Source organism: Macrotis lagotis, chromosome 4, assembly GCF_037893015.1.
Source record: "Macrotis lagotis isolate mMagLag1 chromosome 4, bilby.v1.9.chrom.fasta, whole genome shotgun sequence".
Taxonomy (NCBI): domain Eukaryota; kingdom Metazoa; phylum Chordata; class Mammalia; order Peramelemorphia; family Peramelidae; genus Macrotis; species Macrotis lagotis.
In genome coordinates, this window is record NC_133661.1 from 168,836,099 (window position 1) to 168,853,378 (window position 17,280).

General features: G+C 33.5%; 1 protein-coding gene across 1 annotated transcript in view; it reads right to left on the reverse strand.

The window, feature by feature from the left end:
- Window positions 1–851: 851 nt before the first annotated feature.
- Window positions 852–17,280, reverse strand: part of UNC13C (unc-13 homolog C) — a 386,872-nt gene continuing 370,443 nt past the window's right edge. Inside the window, exons 24-26 of the mRNA XM_074236225.1 lie at window positions 6,712–6,804; window positions 4,546–4,705; window positions 852–2,133 (exon numbers count right to left, since the gene is read on the reverse strand). Coding sequence (XP_074092326.1) covers window positions 1,848–2,133; window positions 4,546–4,705; window positions 6,712–6,804 — 539 coding nt within the window. The 3' untranslated portion in view covers window positions 852–1,847. The remainder of the gene's footprint in view (window positions 2,134–4,545; window positions 4,706–6,711; window positions 6,805–17,280) is intronic.

The following is a 17,280-nucleotide window of genomic DNA, read 5'->3' on the forward strand; positions in this document are numbered from 1 at the left end:
TTTTGAACTTCACAGATGTATTTCATTGGTACATAGAGTCAAAAGAACCTGAGTTTTTCATTTCTAAACAAGTAAATGATGCTCTATCAGTGAAAGAGGGAGGCAGGAAGTCCTAAAGAAGGTTGTAAGTTTTCCATATACAAGTATTTTATTAATACATATGCTAAGATATTGTATTATGCCATGCATTGTAAGCAATCACTGATTCAGCAATTGCCTGACAAGATGCAACATTGAAGATACTTTAAGAAAACACTCTAAGGCTTGTCAAAGCAGTTTTATGCATAAAGACATTGTTTTCCAAAGAAGATACCATTCCATAGAGGTTCTCCTTCCCATTATTTCAGATAGTTTTATTGTTTTCACTATATAGAGCAACAGAAAATTGTAATAACTATCATACCCAATATCTAATTTAGTTAATCAACATAACCAGTCTGAGTTGGGTTTGGAGGATCATTGAATCAAATGTATAGAGAGTCTTCTATAAATGATTCATCCAATCACTGCATTTGGAAGGTACCATTGTATACCTGAGTGTAGACATTCACCTGGGAAAATGGGACCATAGGAATATAGAAGATGAAAATGTGAAGATAGTTTATATAAAAACATCAACTTCGTTAGATCATTATGGACTAAATATCATTCAGTCAATAGTACAGTCAGGTTGGCTTTTGAATGGAAAATATTTTCCAAGCACTTCCATCTTCTCTCTCTTTAAAGTTCAATATTATGCTTGATACTTTGGGGGTACATAAAGTAACATAAATTATAAAACTGAAAGCAGTTTTGTCAGACTTTATTTTACATTTTTTTCACTAAATATATGAACATTTTTTTTGCTTCAGTGTAATACATAGCCATGTTGCATTCAATACAAACTTCTGAATATTTTTTAAAGAAAAAATAAAGCACTTAACTGATTAAACAGCTAAGTATGTAAAGTGATCTTTGTAACTGTCAGAAGGAAAAAACCAACTATCATTACACATAATAGATAACTTCGAGAAACAAATTCACCTTCCTACGTCTAAATCATTTACTTTAACTACATCACTTAAAAAAAAAAGAATTTTGGTAAAAGCATTATGCCACACAGCAAACACATTAACTTACCTTCTTGTACAAATGTGATGTGACTTGGCAGTTTTGAAGAACAAAGGTTTTTTTTCAAAATATCAATTTTTTTTAAACAAACTAGTGAGCATTGCTTTGTATAAGTTTGCTTTAATAGCATTTCTTCACAGTGATATTTCAGAAAGGTTGGAAAGTGGTTAGCATAAAATATTTCCCACCATTTCTATTTTCATTTTTATGCAAAAATCATCACATTACATTAGTAATTATAAAATTACAAACACTTTCTAGAAGTAACTGCATTTCTAGCTATGGTAGAAAAAGTTATTGTTCAGATATCTAACATGATGGTAAAGTAACATATAAATGATTTGAATATGAAATACTTTCTGATGCACAGATTGGTAGCTAGCTTGTTAAAATACATAACAATAATTTAAGGAAAATTCTTGATGAACAAATTCAAAGGACAAATAATTTATTAATGAGTTGAGGAGATGGAAGTTTGGTCATGAAATGAAATTGACATCTGAAAAGATACTCTTGATAATGCATCTTTAATCTTCATTTTGGCACTTCATGGAACTACTAACTTTCCAAACCCCAATAGGCATCAAATAGCATACATGTCTTCCACGCACCAGAGTACTGATAAACACTGAAACAGAGTTGATTATGCATTCCCACTGATTTGCACACACACATGCACTAGTCAAACAACAACAGCTTATCTAGGGTCTTGAAGATGCTACCTTGCAATATTGGTTTCAGGCAATCTCTTCTGCAGATCTTGTATCAGATTTTAGTCTTACAAATTCTTTAGCCACATCATCATTGGTCCTTTGAGAAAGTATTCTAAGGATTGTCAAGCCTGTGTCATCCATAAAGATGTTTTTCAATAGCGGATACCATGCCCCAAAGCTCCCTTTCTCCACTATATTCTGGAGTTGAATCACTGTCATTCCTATGACTCGATCTTCCCGTGCAAAACAGTAATCCTTAACGGAGAGGTGAAGCTCATAGGCCCCTGGTCGGTTTTCATTACTCAGGATGCTGTGGAGATTAAAAATATGAATTTTGATTGAGGATATTAATTCTTTTCCACCCTCTGATCCCCTAATCAATTTTGAAGTCTTGTTGAAGATTTTATACATTGTTCAGATTAGAGAGCATTGTATTGACAACCCTGATTTTCTGATCCCTTAAAAATCTCTCAGCTTTTTTTCATGCAACTATCTACCTACCTGGCTATCTAACATTCTATACTATAAATTCCACTGATTTTCTGGACAGAAATATAACTTACAACAAATATCCAGAGACATTTAGATAAACATTTTGTACTGCTTAATGTAGATGTAACTTTTTGTTGGACTAAACCTTTAAACTTTGTTTCAATATGTTCAATATGTGGTAGGGACTGTAGTAGAAAGAATACTGGATTTGTTCTCGAAAGATACTACCTATGTGATATTAGGCAAATTACTTTACCACTCTGGTGTTCATTTATAATATGAGGAACTGACTAGTTGAATATCAAGAACCCTTTCAGTCTGAAATCCTATGATGACCAATGCCACCGTATCCGCATTTTATAGGGGTGACTATCCTACTTCTCGAATGGATGAATTTTACTCAGTATATTCTTCCTTAAGTATGATATTATGTAACTCTGGATAATAAACTGAAGGGATTGTTTCCTTCAGTCACTATAGATATAATGTTTTGATTTCCATTATGTGTCTTGCTCATGAATTCACAGTTTTTGTTTTATTTGATTGTCACATCTGAGTTTTCATGACCCCTCCTCCCTGCCCTCCAAGCATTTTCATGGCAAAGATACTGGGGTGGTTTGAAATTTCCTTCTTTAGCTCATTTTTACAGATAAGGAAACTGTGGCAAAGTTAAGTGACTTGCCCAGGGCCACATACATAGCTAGTAAGTTTCTGAGATTAGATTTGAATGCAAGTTTTCCTGATTCCAGGGATGACAGCTCTATTAGCTTTGCTACCTAGCTGCTCAAATTCATAATATCTTACCATAAGGCAATATTAAAATTCATTATTCTAGCAGTTTTTGATAAAACTGTTCCTTTGTTTCTTACACTTTTCCCTGAATGCTCTTCATTGCTGTTAACCTTAATGTATCTCCTGCAGTTCAGAGCAAGTTCTCTACAGTGATGCAAAGGTCAGAAATGAAGCTGGTGATCAATGCCCAGAGACTCATGGGACTGTTTGTCAACCCCTAGTACCATATACCATAGTTTCCCATCTCCTCCCTTACCCCTTCTTCCCTGGCTTGATGAAAGAATCATATATCTGTTGATTTCCTAAGGGGATATCCTGCAAAGAATATCAAGGACCATTTTCAAGCATCTAAGTTGAATACAGATTCTCTGCACCACACCCGAGCTCATGCCAATTCTTTCCTATGGCAACAACTAGACCTGTCAAGTATGTAGCTGATGATGACTTCTACTAATAACCTGAGACAACTTGGCAGTGCAGAACAGAACATAATGAAGAAGGCTGACTATGGATATTCTAGGAACATTCTTTCCCCTAACCTTCTTTTGATTCATCTTCAGATATTCTGGGCCCTTAATGAATAAACTATCTATGCCCCAGCAGTAAAAAATTCCAACTTGCTTTTCACTCCTTATTTTTTCTGATCAAACATTTTGCAGAGTCGAACTTTTCCTTCTGGGGAAACTGGTAACTAAGGTGAGGGTGCAATTTTGAAATAGTCTAAAGCAAAAGTAAAGGAAATAGTAACTTGACATGAGACATGAAGCAAGGAGGAGATTGAGAAATGTTAGACCATATTTAGAATCAGCCTGTGCTATTGGAATACAGAATAAGAAAACCAAATGCTATGCCATCTCCCAAAGATTTTTTCCTGGTAGGCTATGATGGCTTCATTTCACAGGATCTTCTACATTTACCCCCTGTCCCCTTGCCCCCACATCTTAACTAGATTAAAACTACCTGTTTCTGGGAATTATATCAGGTTTTAGTTTTCCTGAGAAATCCATTAAAATGATGTGCTATAGAAGAAAGGGAAATAGCACTTAAGTTCAGAAGATGTGTTCAGGTTCCACCTCTATCATTTACTAGCTGTGTGAGCTACTAGTTATGTGAAACTAATTTCTATATAATTTTTCTTATTTTATGGGAAGAAGGCTACTTCTACTGTTTATCTCACAGGAAGGGCTATTTGGAGAACCAAATGAAATATATGCATATGATGTAAAATCATAATATCCACAAAAATTGCTATTATGATTGCAATTGTCACCTAAAAGGAAATAGGATCTTGAGATTATGGGACAAAAAAATAGGTAAATTATGGACCCTAGGTTTTGTTTTATTCACTAGAACCATTTGTACCTCTTAACTGTTTGTCAGACTTAGTTGAACAATGACTGATCACGAATTAAATAAATGAGATTGAAATAATACTCACAACTGGAAAGTTTCATTGTACTTGGGTGACCAGGTGTTGCTTTTGGTCTTGGTACCTTGTTTCCTTTTCTTGTCACCAAGGTTGGGTCCCAGAATAAAAACTTCCACAAAGGGGCGAAACATTGCTGAGGTTTGCCAATGTAGGTCATTGATGGCAATGACTATAATGGAAAAGAGAAGGGAATAGAAGGCATTAGCATGAATATGTGCAGAAAGATAAAATTTACCCATTTTGTCAGTAACAAGCAACTCAATTCTAAATAGTTGGTTCACTTCTGAAGTTACAGAACTACTTCAGGACAGCTTCCAGAAGGGTAATCTAGAGGGTCCAACATCAATGTAACTATGAGGGGCTTGGCTGGAGTTCACATCCCATTTGTCACTAATCAAGAAGATAATTTCTAATTTTTCTTAGTTTTCTTTACTATGGTATGTAAATTAATCAGAATCAGTACTTATCTTTCATTAAGTCAGCAAACCTTTTCCTTAAAAAGGAGAAGGTTTTTCCCTTAGTTGAGATATTAATATCCTGGTTCATTTCAATTAGAGACAATAAAAATTTATGGTCCATACAGTGTGCTAGGGTGCAAAAATACAAAGACAAAAACAAAATCATCTTGCCTTCAAGGAGCTTATAATCTTTAATAGTTAGCTGATACTTACTATAAATGTATAAATCAATGGGAGTACAGCTTGGTGATGCAGTAGATAGAGTGATGGAGTTAGGAAGACTCATCTTTTTGAGTTCAAATCTAATCTTAGACATTTACTAGATAAGTGACCCTGGGCAAGTCATTCAACCCTTCTTGTTTCAGGCTCCTTAAGGGTAAAATGAATTGGAAAAGGAAATGGCAAATCCCTTCAGTATATTTGCCAAGAAAATTCCAAATGTAATCATAAAGAGCCACATGATTGAAAAATGACTACAAGCAAGAGAGGCAGAGTGAATAGAGAACTGATCAACCTCAAATTAAGGAAGAGATAAATGTAAGCTCCACCTCTTACATATACAGGCAACTTTTAACTTCTCAGTACCTTAGCAAGACTAAGTGTTACAAACCGGCATTGAAAGAGGAAGTTTCCCCTTCAAGAATTCCCTAGATCAGTGAAATATCAGTTCACTAGAGATTCCCCTTCTCTCACCAAAAAAGAAAAAAAAAGAAGCAAAACTATTGCAAAACAAATTACTGTTCCACTAAATAATATTTAATTACCCTGTAATATTCATCTCTAAAATAATTTTGAAGCCCAAGTTAACATTAAGATTGTGTTGTCACAGTGTCAAAATCACTAAGTAATTCAATGATTTTTTTCTTACAGACCAAATATTGGGAATTATGGAGTTAAATCTATCAAATCCTAGTGTATACCAATATGAAACTATCTTGATAACAATGCATTTTTTGTCTGTAATTTTTAAATTCTGGACTTAAGAAGCTTCAATGAAATATTTTTTAAAAATGAAGGGATCATACACAGAACCACAAATACCAAATTATTTATGATTATTTAAAAGATATAGATCAAGTTTAACAAATTAAGTTATTATATTTTCTTCCATATCTTTTCTGATCATCCTTTTCTTTGAGTATTTAAAAGTATTACTTTCATCATTCTTAAAGTATCTATTGGAAATATTTGGAAGAAAATTCATAGCATCTTGCATAGTACTAGGATCTAAGTTATTATCCATAAATACTTTTATTGATTCTTCCTGGAAGAAAAAAAATGCTAAAAAACATTTTCTTCCTCTTGAAAGAGAGAGAAGTTGGGAAATTATATATGAAGATTATTGCATATAATGCTATGTCATCTTGACTGATTGATTAATAATTAAAGGTTAATAGTTATTTTGATACTGGTTAATAGTATTTTCTATTACCTGTTACCAGGGAAAGTGCCAAATGTGTGTATGGGGAAATCAGGAAAGTGTTATAATGTAAAAAACATTAGGAAATATAAAAATATTGAGATTTTCTCCAAGTATTGAATTTTCCAAGTTTCTTTTTAATCATGCAAACAGTCCAAATGTATCTAGAAAATATCAAAGGTATTTTGTTTTGGATAGAGATTTAAAAAAAAGAAAAGAAAATTCACATGTTTTATTTCACTAGGCACTATCTAACAGTCTAAACAGACATTGGGGTTGCTCAGACTTGAGATTTACCTTTTACAATCACTTTGTGTTCCCCAGTTCCTGGAAGGGTTGCAATGTCCACATGCACAGATATCTGTCCCACTGAATCATTCCGAGAACGATCTGAAAAATAACATCAATTATATGCTTCAGTCTTTATTCTATGTCACCAGTTCTTTCTCTAGAAGTAGATAACATTCTTTATCATGTCTTGGATCAATGTATTGCTGAGAATAACTAGGTCATTCACAATTCTTCATTGTAATATATGACCGTTACTATGTAACTTTGCTATACTTTGTTTCAGTTCAGGTTAAGTCTTTCCAGTTTTTTCTTAAATTATCTTGCTTGTCAATTCTTACAGAACCATAGCATTCAATTACAATCATATACCACAACTTATTCATCCATCCTCCAATTTATGGACAATTCCTCAATTTCAATTCTTCATCACTATAAAAAGGGGTGCTATAAATATTTTTGCTCATGTAGGACCTTTCGCCATTTTTATAATTTCTTTGGGATACAGACCTAGGAGTGGTATTACTGAATCAAAAAGTATGCACAACTTTATAATAAAATTGAAATATTTTACCAGCATTGTTGTATGGATTTAAGTCATGGAACAATACATTTTTCAGAATAATTAAGAATGAATTTACAATGATAACATGAGAGAATTTTTCAAATGCTTTGCTAAACAAAATCATTAATAAATCCTAATTTACAGTTATATTCATTACTTGGAGTAGGGCTGACATCAACATACTCAACAATTATTTAGAAATGTTAAAGTTGAGAAAATCAAGGCAGAAACTTATAAAGTATCTTGTCCAAGGTCAGGTAGGTAAATAGTAGGAGAGTCAGGGATATATAATTGATTCCTAGCTTGGGACTATTTCTGCTGTTCTTAAAATATACTTGATTTTGGTATTTTTGAGTACAGAACAAGTCTTCTCAATCTTTGCACAAATGGGGGTTATCTGCTGACATGAGGTATGACAGTAATTCCTCTTCATACTTCTCATATCCAAGATGCCAACAATTTTGGTTTCAAAGCCTTTTCTTAACTTATAATACACCTCTCAGGTATCTGGGTTAATTCTACCACTTTTCTTTGTTGAATTTATTTGAAGCTTCCTTGATAACCTCCTCTAGATTTTCTACTTGGAAGTATGGATGCCTAGGATATCATCCCTACCATCGTACTGAACTGTCACCTTCTCAAGGTCTAAACATATTTGGAAATATGTCTTCCATAAAACCTGTCTGAATGACTCTTTGCTAACCCTCTGATATGGAAGTCCTTCCTTATTTTCTCTCCACAGTGCATTCAAAGATGTGTGAATCATAAATTGGTATGTCTATAGAATGAAATTGCCATCATTATGTCTTCGGGTAAAAGAATCATAATATACTTTTGGTTGGAACCTTTGTAGCTTTCATGGTCATCATCAAAACTTGGAGAATTAATCTTTTTTTCTTTGATGATAAGGGAGTTTAAAAAATGCAAGAAGAAATGTAGGAAAATACATTGTTTTGTGCTTGGCTCCCTTATTTAAAGACAAATCTTCTTTTTGCTATTTTTTAAACAACTAAAAGCTATATGTACAGAATCTTTTGGTAGAAAATGATTAAGATGCTTGTTAACAAACATAATATTTCTTCCTTTTATTTCTTTCAAATGGCTCATCCAGAGTTTATTCAAGATGCATGTCTTCAAAGTGATCTATAGGGTCAGATAGAAATAATCCATAATTATGTTCTCAGCATTGGCTGAATACTTGACAGGAAACCCCTGGGGTAGAAGCATTTACTAGACTGTAAAATACATGTTTCCTTCTTATTGACATGCCAATATATGGGAATTCACTGCTCAGCTGAGTCAGAGGTAACTCTTGAGAATTAGATGCTTTTTGTGCCAAGAAATCCAAAATAAAGCAGACCAATTCTCCCCCAAAAATAAGAATTTTCTTCAAAAGTTACACCATTTTTACCATGTCTTAATAGTATTCTTCAGAATGGCATCATAGAATTTCAAATAAACAGTAGCCCCCTACTGATGGAAGGCATGACTGGAACAATATTTAAATAGATTCTACCATGTGGCCTGAGCTAGGGTTCTATAGTCGTGTACTTTAAAGGCTACATTGTTTTTTTCCTAAAAAGATCTTGGAAGTATTCTTAACACTTAATTGACCTTAAGAATTAATTGCCAGTTTCCCAGTCACTCCAGTCCATAAAAAGAGTTTCATAGGGAGCCAGTGTCCTTAGACTTGGGCTCCTTAAGAGAAGAGAGTATTCTACTTTTGTATTTGCTTCTCTGGTGCATCACCAAGTCCCCAAGAACTGCTGCTTAATGAATACATTTTGGTTGATTGACTGGTATCAAGTAGCAGAAACCCAGCAGTGTAGGTCTCTTGACATGTGAATTGTGTTGGACAAAATTTAGGTCAGATGTATCAAAGCATATGCCAAACTAAAAAATGTGCAAGGAAATTATTTGTAGGGGATCTAAAAACCGTCCCTTCTCTGTAAGGGTCTGCAGTGAATCAGGTTGGTTCTGGTCATAGTTCTTTACTGATTTACACAAAACAATGGGCTTTGGAAATTGTAGTACCTCTATGAGGACCTAGGAAGCAAAGTCCCCCTCACTAGAGAGGTCCTTAACTTTTTGGGCTTTTCTTATTGTCTGTTTCCCTTATGGATCACTTCTTTGTCTCAAGGTGTATTACCTCTAGTGAAAAAAGCAGATAGTTTTTCTCCCAATGTGCCATTATGCATCTCATCTTCTTACAGGTCCTGTTGGTATCTTTGGAAATGGGAACTTTTGGGTTTTATAATTTTGGCAAATACTTCTTTGCAAAATCTCTTGCCTAACCCTATCCCTTTAGGAATACTTTGTTATTTAGGATAATGTGGGGTAGGAAGTCACGAAAATGTGAGACAGTATTTGGAAAAGACTGTAAAAAAATTCTTTAAAAAAAAGTCCATATCCCCAGTGACCTGAGGTTTACCACTACAGAGTAAGTCTCCCTAGAAAGGAGACTTCAATTGTACATTGAATCCTCTGAGGGCTTTATTCCATGGAATTATGACCACCTGGCCTTTAGATATGTGACATTTGTTTATTGCAATGACAGTGAATTTTTTTGTAATGAAATAAAAGTCAAAATGAACAGTAATATTTTCCAAGGGAATTAAAAATACAGGAGGAAATAGTCTGGCATGGAAAGTTAACAGTGAAAAAGGGAAAGAGAAAAAACAAAACAAATAAAAATCTGAGAGAATTATTTAAAAAAAGAAAAAACTATTTTGTTCTTTCTTTTTAAGAGAAAGGACATTTTAAACCTCTTTTACATTTAGGATTTGGCTCCCATTCACTCTCTTCTGCCATGGATAGCACATACTCTTTAATACATCAACACTGTACAGTGTCCTTTACCAAATGCTGACAAAATTAACTCAATTTCTTTGACTGGAATTTATATGCTTTTTCATTCATTCATGATATAATCTTACAAAATTTTATGATTGTTTTATGTGTATTAATTAATATTTGGGTCAGCAGTCTCATTACTGTGTATTTCATTCTTCAGTACAGAGAGTAACCCATTAATGTCTTCTCAACTTGTACAATTCCCAGGTTTCCAGTTCTAAAGCTATTGGATGGGACCTTGGTTTCTATCTAATTCACTCCCTTAATTTCCAAGAGAAAAGTAAAGTACAGAAGTTAATCCTCTTGCCAAGATACTGTGTTTAATACAGAATTCGAACACAGGTTCACTGATTACAAGATCAATACTCTTTCCACTATATTATACTCTCTCTTTGTCAATATGTTTTTGCAAATCATTCTGAGTTAATCTATTCAATGTAGTATGTAAGTATGTACCTATCTGTGCTTTTATTAATATATTAAGAAGTACCACTGAGGGCTTGGGTGCCTGTGACCACTTAAAGCCTGATATCATCATTTACCCTCCTTTTCCATATGTCTCCAATGACAAATCATTTTTGCTAATGTGCTATTAGTTTTCTTCTGCTTACTATCTGTCTTTCTATTGTTCTTCAGCAATGGAAATTATACCTGTTTATACTTAATAAGCATTCCCAAAGCCTCATTAAATACCCTGGGGAATACTGAATCATGGTTCATACTTTTTTCTACATGATAATACTTTGATATATCAAATATTAAAAGGAATATTAGATTTAACAGGTATCTCAAGGACTGTTCGTGATACCTATGAAAAGGGCCTTGTGTTTTTTACTTAGGAACTGATTAATTTTCTTCCTGTAATGATGAACAGGAAGAGTTTATCTTTCCCCTTTCTGTTTTTGTTCATTTTTAAAAATTCTTTCATGACTTAATAAGTTTCTTATGAAGCCTATGGAACTGAGAGTTAGTCAAGGATAAATGACATGGTCCCTTACAATGTATTATCATCTAGTCTGTGGGAATATTTCATACTTACAGATCTGTAATGCTGAATAATAAGAGTGAAACAACTATGCAAATCCGTGAAACTGAATGGAATATGGTTAAGAGTTTCAGATAAGTATTCTAACTATAATAGCCAGCATCTACATAACACTTAAAGGTTGGCAAATTGCTTTACAAATATTATCTCATCTTATCCTTACAAAAACTGTAGGAGGTAGGAGTTATTATTTTCCTCATTTTACAGATGAGGAAACTAAGGTGGGCAGAAGTTAAGTGATTTTCCCAGAGTCATGCAATTAGGAACTGTCTGTGGCTAGATTTAAACTCAAATCTTCCTGACTCCAGGTCTAGTGTTCTATTCACTGTACCACCTAGGTGACATATGCAAAGAGGTTTGTGAAGTTAGTGGCAATCTTTTGTAACATATTATCAAAGAATTGAAAAATTAAGAAGTTAATACTAGTTGATGAGTCTAATTGATTTTATTTCTACATATCTTGTAATCATTAATTTCTTTCTTATAATCATAGCTATTATCTTACTTTAGAACCTCATTGACTATTTTAACTGGTATTCCCAAATTTAAGATTCTCCCCTCTCCATTTCATTCTCCAACATTATATTTCTAAAGTATGTTGGACCATGCCATTCTTCTATTCAAAAAGTTCTAGTGTTTCCTTATTGTTCTGGGATAAAATACAAATTCCTTACTTTGGCATTTAAAACCTTTCATAGACAAATTCCAGAATATTTTCCCAGGTTATAACACATTGCTCCCTTTCACATGGTCTTCAGGCTTGATGCATCCTACATTCCATCTTGAAAAATCAGGCAGAGTGTCCTTCATATTGGAATGTATTATTTCTTCAACTCTACCTCTATGAATATCTGGCTTCCTTCAGAGTTCAGCTCAAGTGGATGAGCCCTGAAGTTGCTAATGTACCTAGAAATGACTTTGTGATATTTTTATGGGTAGATGCTATTTCCTCTGAAAATAGTACAAGCTCTAGGAGGACAAGGACTGTTTGAAAATGGTCTCTGCAGCTTGGATGTTAAGCATACTATCTCACAAAATAGATATTTGATGAATTCTTTTTGAATAAATAATTTTCAGAAGAAAAAGTTATCTTAAAGTTTTCTAATTAGTATTTTGCAAAGACAACTGTACATCTGTCCATTGTGATAAATTCTTATTCATTTGTATACTCCTCAAAATTATTTTAGAATTCAAAAATATAGAAAATTATGGCCATTTGATTATTTTGTTAAATTAAAACTAAATATTCTTGATGAAAATAGGAGGAAAATGTAATCAAAAATATATATGTTCACCAATGTTTGGGGTTTTTGAAATAATTCACTAGCCTCATTTTTAATTGTTTGCAACAATCTATGGGGAATAGGGATCACAGATCCCATGTAAGACTGGTCTCCTTCAATAAAAAGGTAAAGAATTCTATAAAAATCAATATTAGAAAAATAGTATTTAAATTGCATTTTAATTTTATTATTTTTTTAAAAAGGAACCTGTGTAAATATAGTTCAAATAAAAATGGGTAATCTCATATCATAGAATAGGAACTCTCTGTTTTTAACTAAAGGGTTTGGAAATTATATCTGTATATTATTTTGGAAAACTTCATGGACAGTATTGATAAATTGATAACAGGGTAATAAAAGAGAGAACTAAAACTATAATTAAAAGCTTTTGAAAAGGTTATAGAAAATTATTTTTTCAAAGGCCAATAGATATAGTCCAACAGATTTTTTTAAAAACACCAATATACCAATTACAGCAAAATGCAGACAATGTAAAGAAGAAAAATAAACTTAGATAACCAATTACTGAAAAAAATAGAAATATGCAAAAACAAGTGACAGACCTTTAGGACATTTCAAGGCCTGGGAGCCCTGGTATTACTGACATAACAGATGATTTAGAAAAATAAGAGTATTTGGACATTATACTTAAGGCATTATTTAAAAATAATTTCAAGTATTATAAAAATAATCACCAGAGTGAATCTAGAAGACCATATAAATAATATTATAGTTAAACTCCAATACTACAATGACACAGCAGAACTATTCCAAGCTATAAAAATACAAAAAATGCCATGTCAAGGAATATCAGTAGGCTCACAGCACATTTTTCCAAGGAAGATAAGGGCTGATTAGAAAAATTGGAAAATGGGGGCAGCTAGGTGGCACAGTGGATAGAGCACCAGCCCTGGAGTCAGGAATAACTGAGTTCAAATCCTGCCTCAGACACTTAATAATTACCTAGCTGTGTGGCCTTGGGCAAGCCACTTAACCCCATTGCCTTGCAAAAAGTAAAAAAAAATTGGAAAATGGCATATATTAAAACATACAAATTATGACACCTTACCTAATAATATTTCTTCACCTGGGTATATGAGAGGTATATATATATATATATATATATAATATTAACACCTTGAAAAAAGAACTCTATAACCCTTCCTTGAGAAACTGGCACAAAACCTAATTATGCACAGTAGGCATTTATTTTATATTCACTAAATGAATGAAAAGGATCAAAGAACAAATAATGGAAGAAAAAAATCTAAAGCTTATGGCCATACATCTTCTTAGAAGAATGTTGCCTTGAAATTGGTGAATGTTGGGGGCGGCTAGGTGGCGTAGTGGATAAAGTACTGGCCCTGGAGTCAGGAGTACCTGGGTTCAAATCTGATCTCAGACACTTAATAATTACCTAGCTGTGTGGCCTTGGGCAAGCCACTTAACCCTGTTTGCCTTGCAAAAAAAAAAACCTAAAAAAAAGAAATTGGTGAATTTGAAACATCTTACTATATTGGATCTTTAGTGCTTTCTACATGGTAAATGTTTCTAAAATGATTTGTCATTCATGCAGGTTAGTCATGTATCCAATACCTTGATTATTCTGTAGGATGGAATATTGTTTATGCTTTGAGCTTTTGGAACAGATTTCTGAATATCTTAAATTAGTTGTGGGACAAGAAAGCTACCTTCAAGGGCTATCCTGTGAAAGAGAAAATAGAGATTTTTTTGCTGTTGCAGAGGGCAAATGAAACTCTTTCTGAAGGTCTGGTCATGATTTTATGTAGGCACTGAGTAATAGTAATGCTACAGTGCTAACTACTTTAATACCTTTTTTTTGTCTTGAGCTCCTTATTAAAATATTATACAACTGATTGGGGTAGTATGAGATGCAGTAAATAGCTCATGAGATTACTTGCAGCTCTAAAATTATGTGGTAACCTCTAAAGTCCTTTCTTGTGATGTTCAATTAGAAGAAAGCAGAATTTATAGTTGAGTTTATATTTATACCTGACTGAAAAGGAGAAGAGAAAGTCACATTATGTAATAAAAATGAGAAATAATGGTACATGAGTGAGTAGCTTTCCTCACACCCCTAATAATTTACTGAATGATCTTGGTCAAGTCACTTATCTGGGTCTCAGTTTCCTCCCTGGTAAAAAGAAAGGATTGTTTTACATAATCTCTTAACCAAAATCTATGATCTTATGTTACTGAAAGAGGAAAAAAGGTATCAGAAAGAAGGTCTCTAATGTCAATGACAAGATGATAGTTTTAAAAAAATTTTTTTCAGTTTTTTTGCAAGACAAATGGGGTTAAGTGGCTTGCCCAAGGCCACACAACTAGTTGTCTGAGGTAGGATTTAAACCCAGGTACTCCTGACTCCAGGGCCAGTGCTCTAGCCACTGTACCACTTAGCAGTCACTGATGATAGTTTTTTCTAAATGGGAAAATAGGCAAGAATAGATTAAGAAGTCTTGAAGGAACTGAAATTAACATCTAAAATAATATACTCATGAATCCTTCAAATTGTTAAACCAGGGAAAATTCAGGAAAATATATCCTAAATATATAGGATTATCACTATTCTGTGACAAGACCATCATATTTTTCTGCTATTTTCAAATTGTTTTATTACCTAGAAGCAGGACAGTTGAGTTTATAAGAACTACTAGATTACAAAAAAGAATTGGTTAAAAAAAACCCAAACTTGGCTTGTTTATATAGTAAATTCTTCTTTTCATGTAGTTAAAAACAAATTTAGTGACATATATCAATTATGACCAAACACATGTCCACCCCACAGAGAAAAGATCATGACCAAATTGGTGAATGCATTGAAAGAGGAAGTAATTGGACAATGTGCAAAAGTTGACAAGAAAATTGGTAGCGTGAATAGAACCATGTCTATAATGATGTAGTAATAGGTGTTTGCATGGCAAGAGAAGATGGGAAAATTTATCCTAAGAGAAACAATTGATCCATCAGGACGAGCAGACACAGCAGAATAAGAAATAGCTATAAAAACTCTAATGAATTGAAACCCCTTCCTCAAATGTCAGTTTTGTTGCTGACAATGAAGCAAATGTTTCTAAGAGAAGGCAAAAAAGGTGAAGAAAGCACCAAAGATTCCAGAAATGAAGTCTAATGAAAAACTACTTTTCCAACAATGGCATAGAAGCAGATACTCTGAAGAAGGAAGAATAAATGGATTAGATTCCTCAAAAGACAAGTGAAAGATACTCTGGAGGCTTTTGCAAATGGTTTTGTACAATCAATAACATTTTCACAGTCAGACATTTGACCACAAAGACCACCTAAGATCCCATAGTGTTTATTCCATATGGAGGAAAGGTACAGCCTTAAAGACAGTCCTGACAAAGTATTTCTCATTTGCTTATGAGGGGCAGTGAGATATAGCAACTAGGATGACTTCAAAGACAGATAGACCTGGGTTCAACTTTATCTCTGACACATAATGATTGTGTAACCCATAGTCTCTTAAACTGAAGAGTATATATTGAAACTCTAGACAATTCCATAAGACTCTAAATTGTTTGAAGTTGTTCAGTTCCTTTTCAGTCATGTCTGACTTCTAATGACCCCATTTGGGTTTTTCTTGGCAAAGATACTAGAGTAGTTTGTCAGTCCTTCTCTAGCTGCTTTTATAGATGGGGGAACTGAGGCAAGTAAGTTTAAGGGATTTGCCCACAGTCACACAGCTAGCAAGATTTGAACTTAGGAAGATATGAATCTTCTAGACTCTAGAACTCTATCCACAGCATCAAGTTGCAGTGAAGTCTATACAGTGCTGGTACACAGTGGTAAAGGGAATTTTCTCATCTGGGACTTCCTTATAATCCAGAGGTCCAGTCCACAGACCCAAGACCACACCATATTCCATGAAAAGTATCATAGAAATAATTTTGTTCTTGTAAATGTTAGCAACAATATTGTGAGATGATCCTCTATGATGGATGCAACTCCTCTCAGTAGCTCAGGGATCATGGCGTATCCTGAGAGACCTGTTGTGGAGGAATATGCCATCCACAATCAGAGAAGAACCTATGGATTCTGAGTGCAAAATATTATTCTTTACTTTGTTCACTTTTTAAACTTCTTTTCTATTTGTCTTTCTTTCTAATGTTCTTTTCTCCTTAGTTCTAATTCTTCTTTCACAATATGACTAATAAAGAAATATGTTATACATGATTTGTTGTACATGTACAACCTATGTCAGATTGTTTGCTGCCATGGTGAGAGAAGAGAGGGTGGTAGAAAATTGTGAAAGTTGAAAACTTGAAAAAGGATGAATGTTGAATGTAATTGGCAAAAATAAATAAGAAAAAAAACTTTGTTCAAAGATAATCTCAGTATTAGCATAAAGTCATGGATAAAACATGAAGGTGTCTGTTTCATAAAGGTATTGGCCACTGTTGTGTGGGAATGCCTGAAACAAATTTCAAATAGTGGAGAGATTCTCTTTAGATGTTCTCCAGAACCTTCTATTCATATGACACATGGCAGCATGATTGAATGGTGCCATAGGATTCCTAAATGAGATCTTGAACACCCAAGATAAATTTCTATAGCAATTTATACAGTTTAAATCAAATGGATGAGGAATGCATGTTGTCTTGATTATGGAATGAAGTTGCTTGGGTTACCCAGTGAATTAATACATTAATCATTTATCTTGGACAGGCTTTTCAGGTGACTGAATCATATTGGAGAAATTGCAAAGGATTTTATAAAAACCATAGTCACTCCTATCCAAGCATATCTTTTTAATGGCAACATTCTCTTGCTGATGTTTTATGTACTTTAAT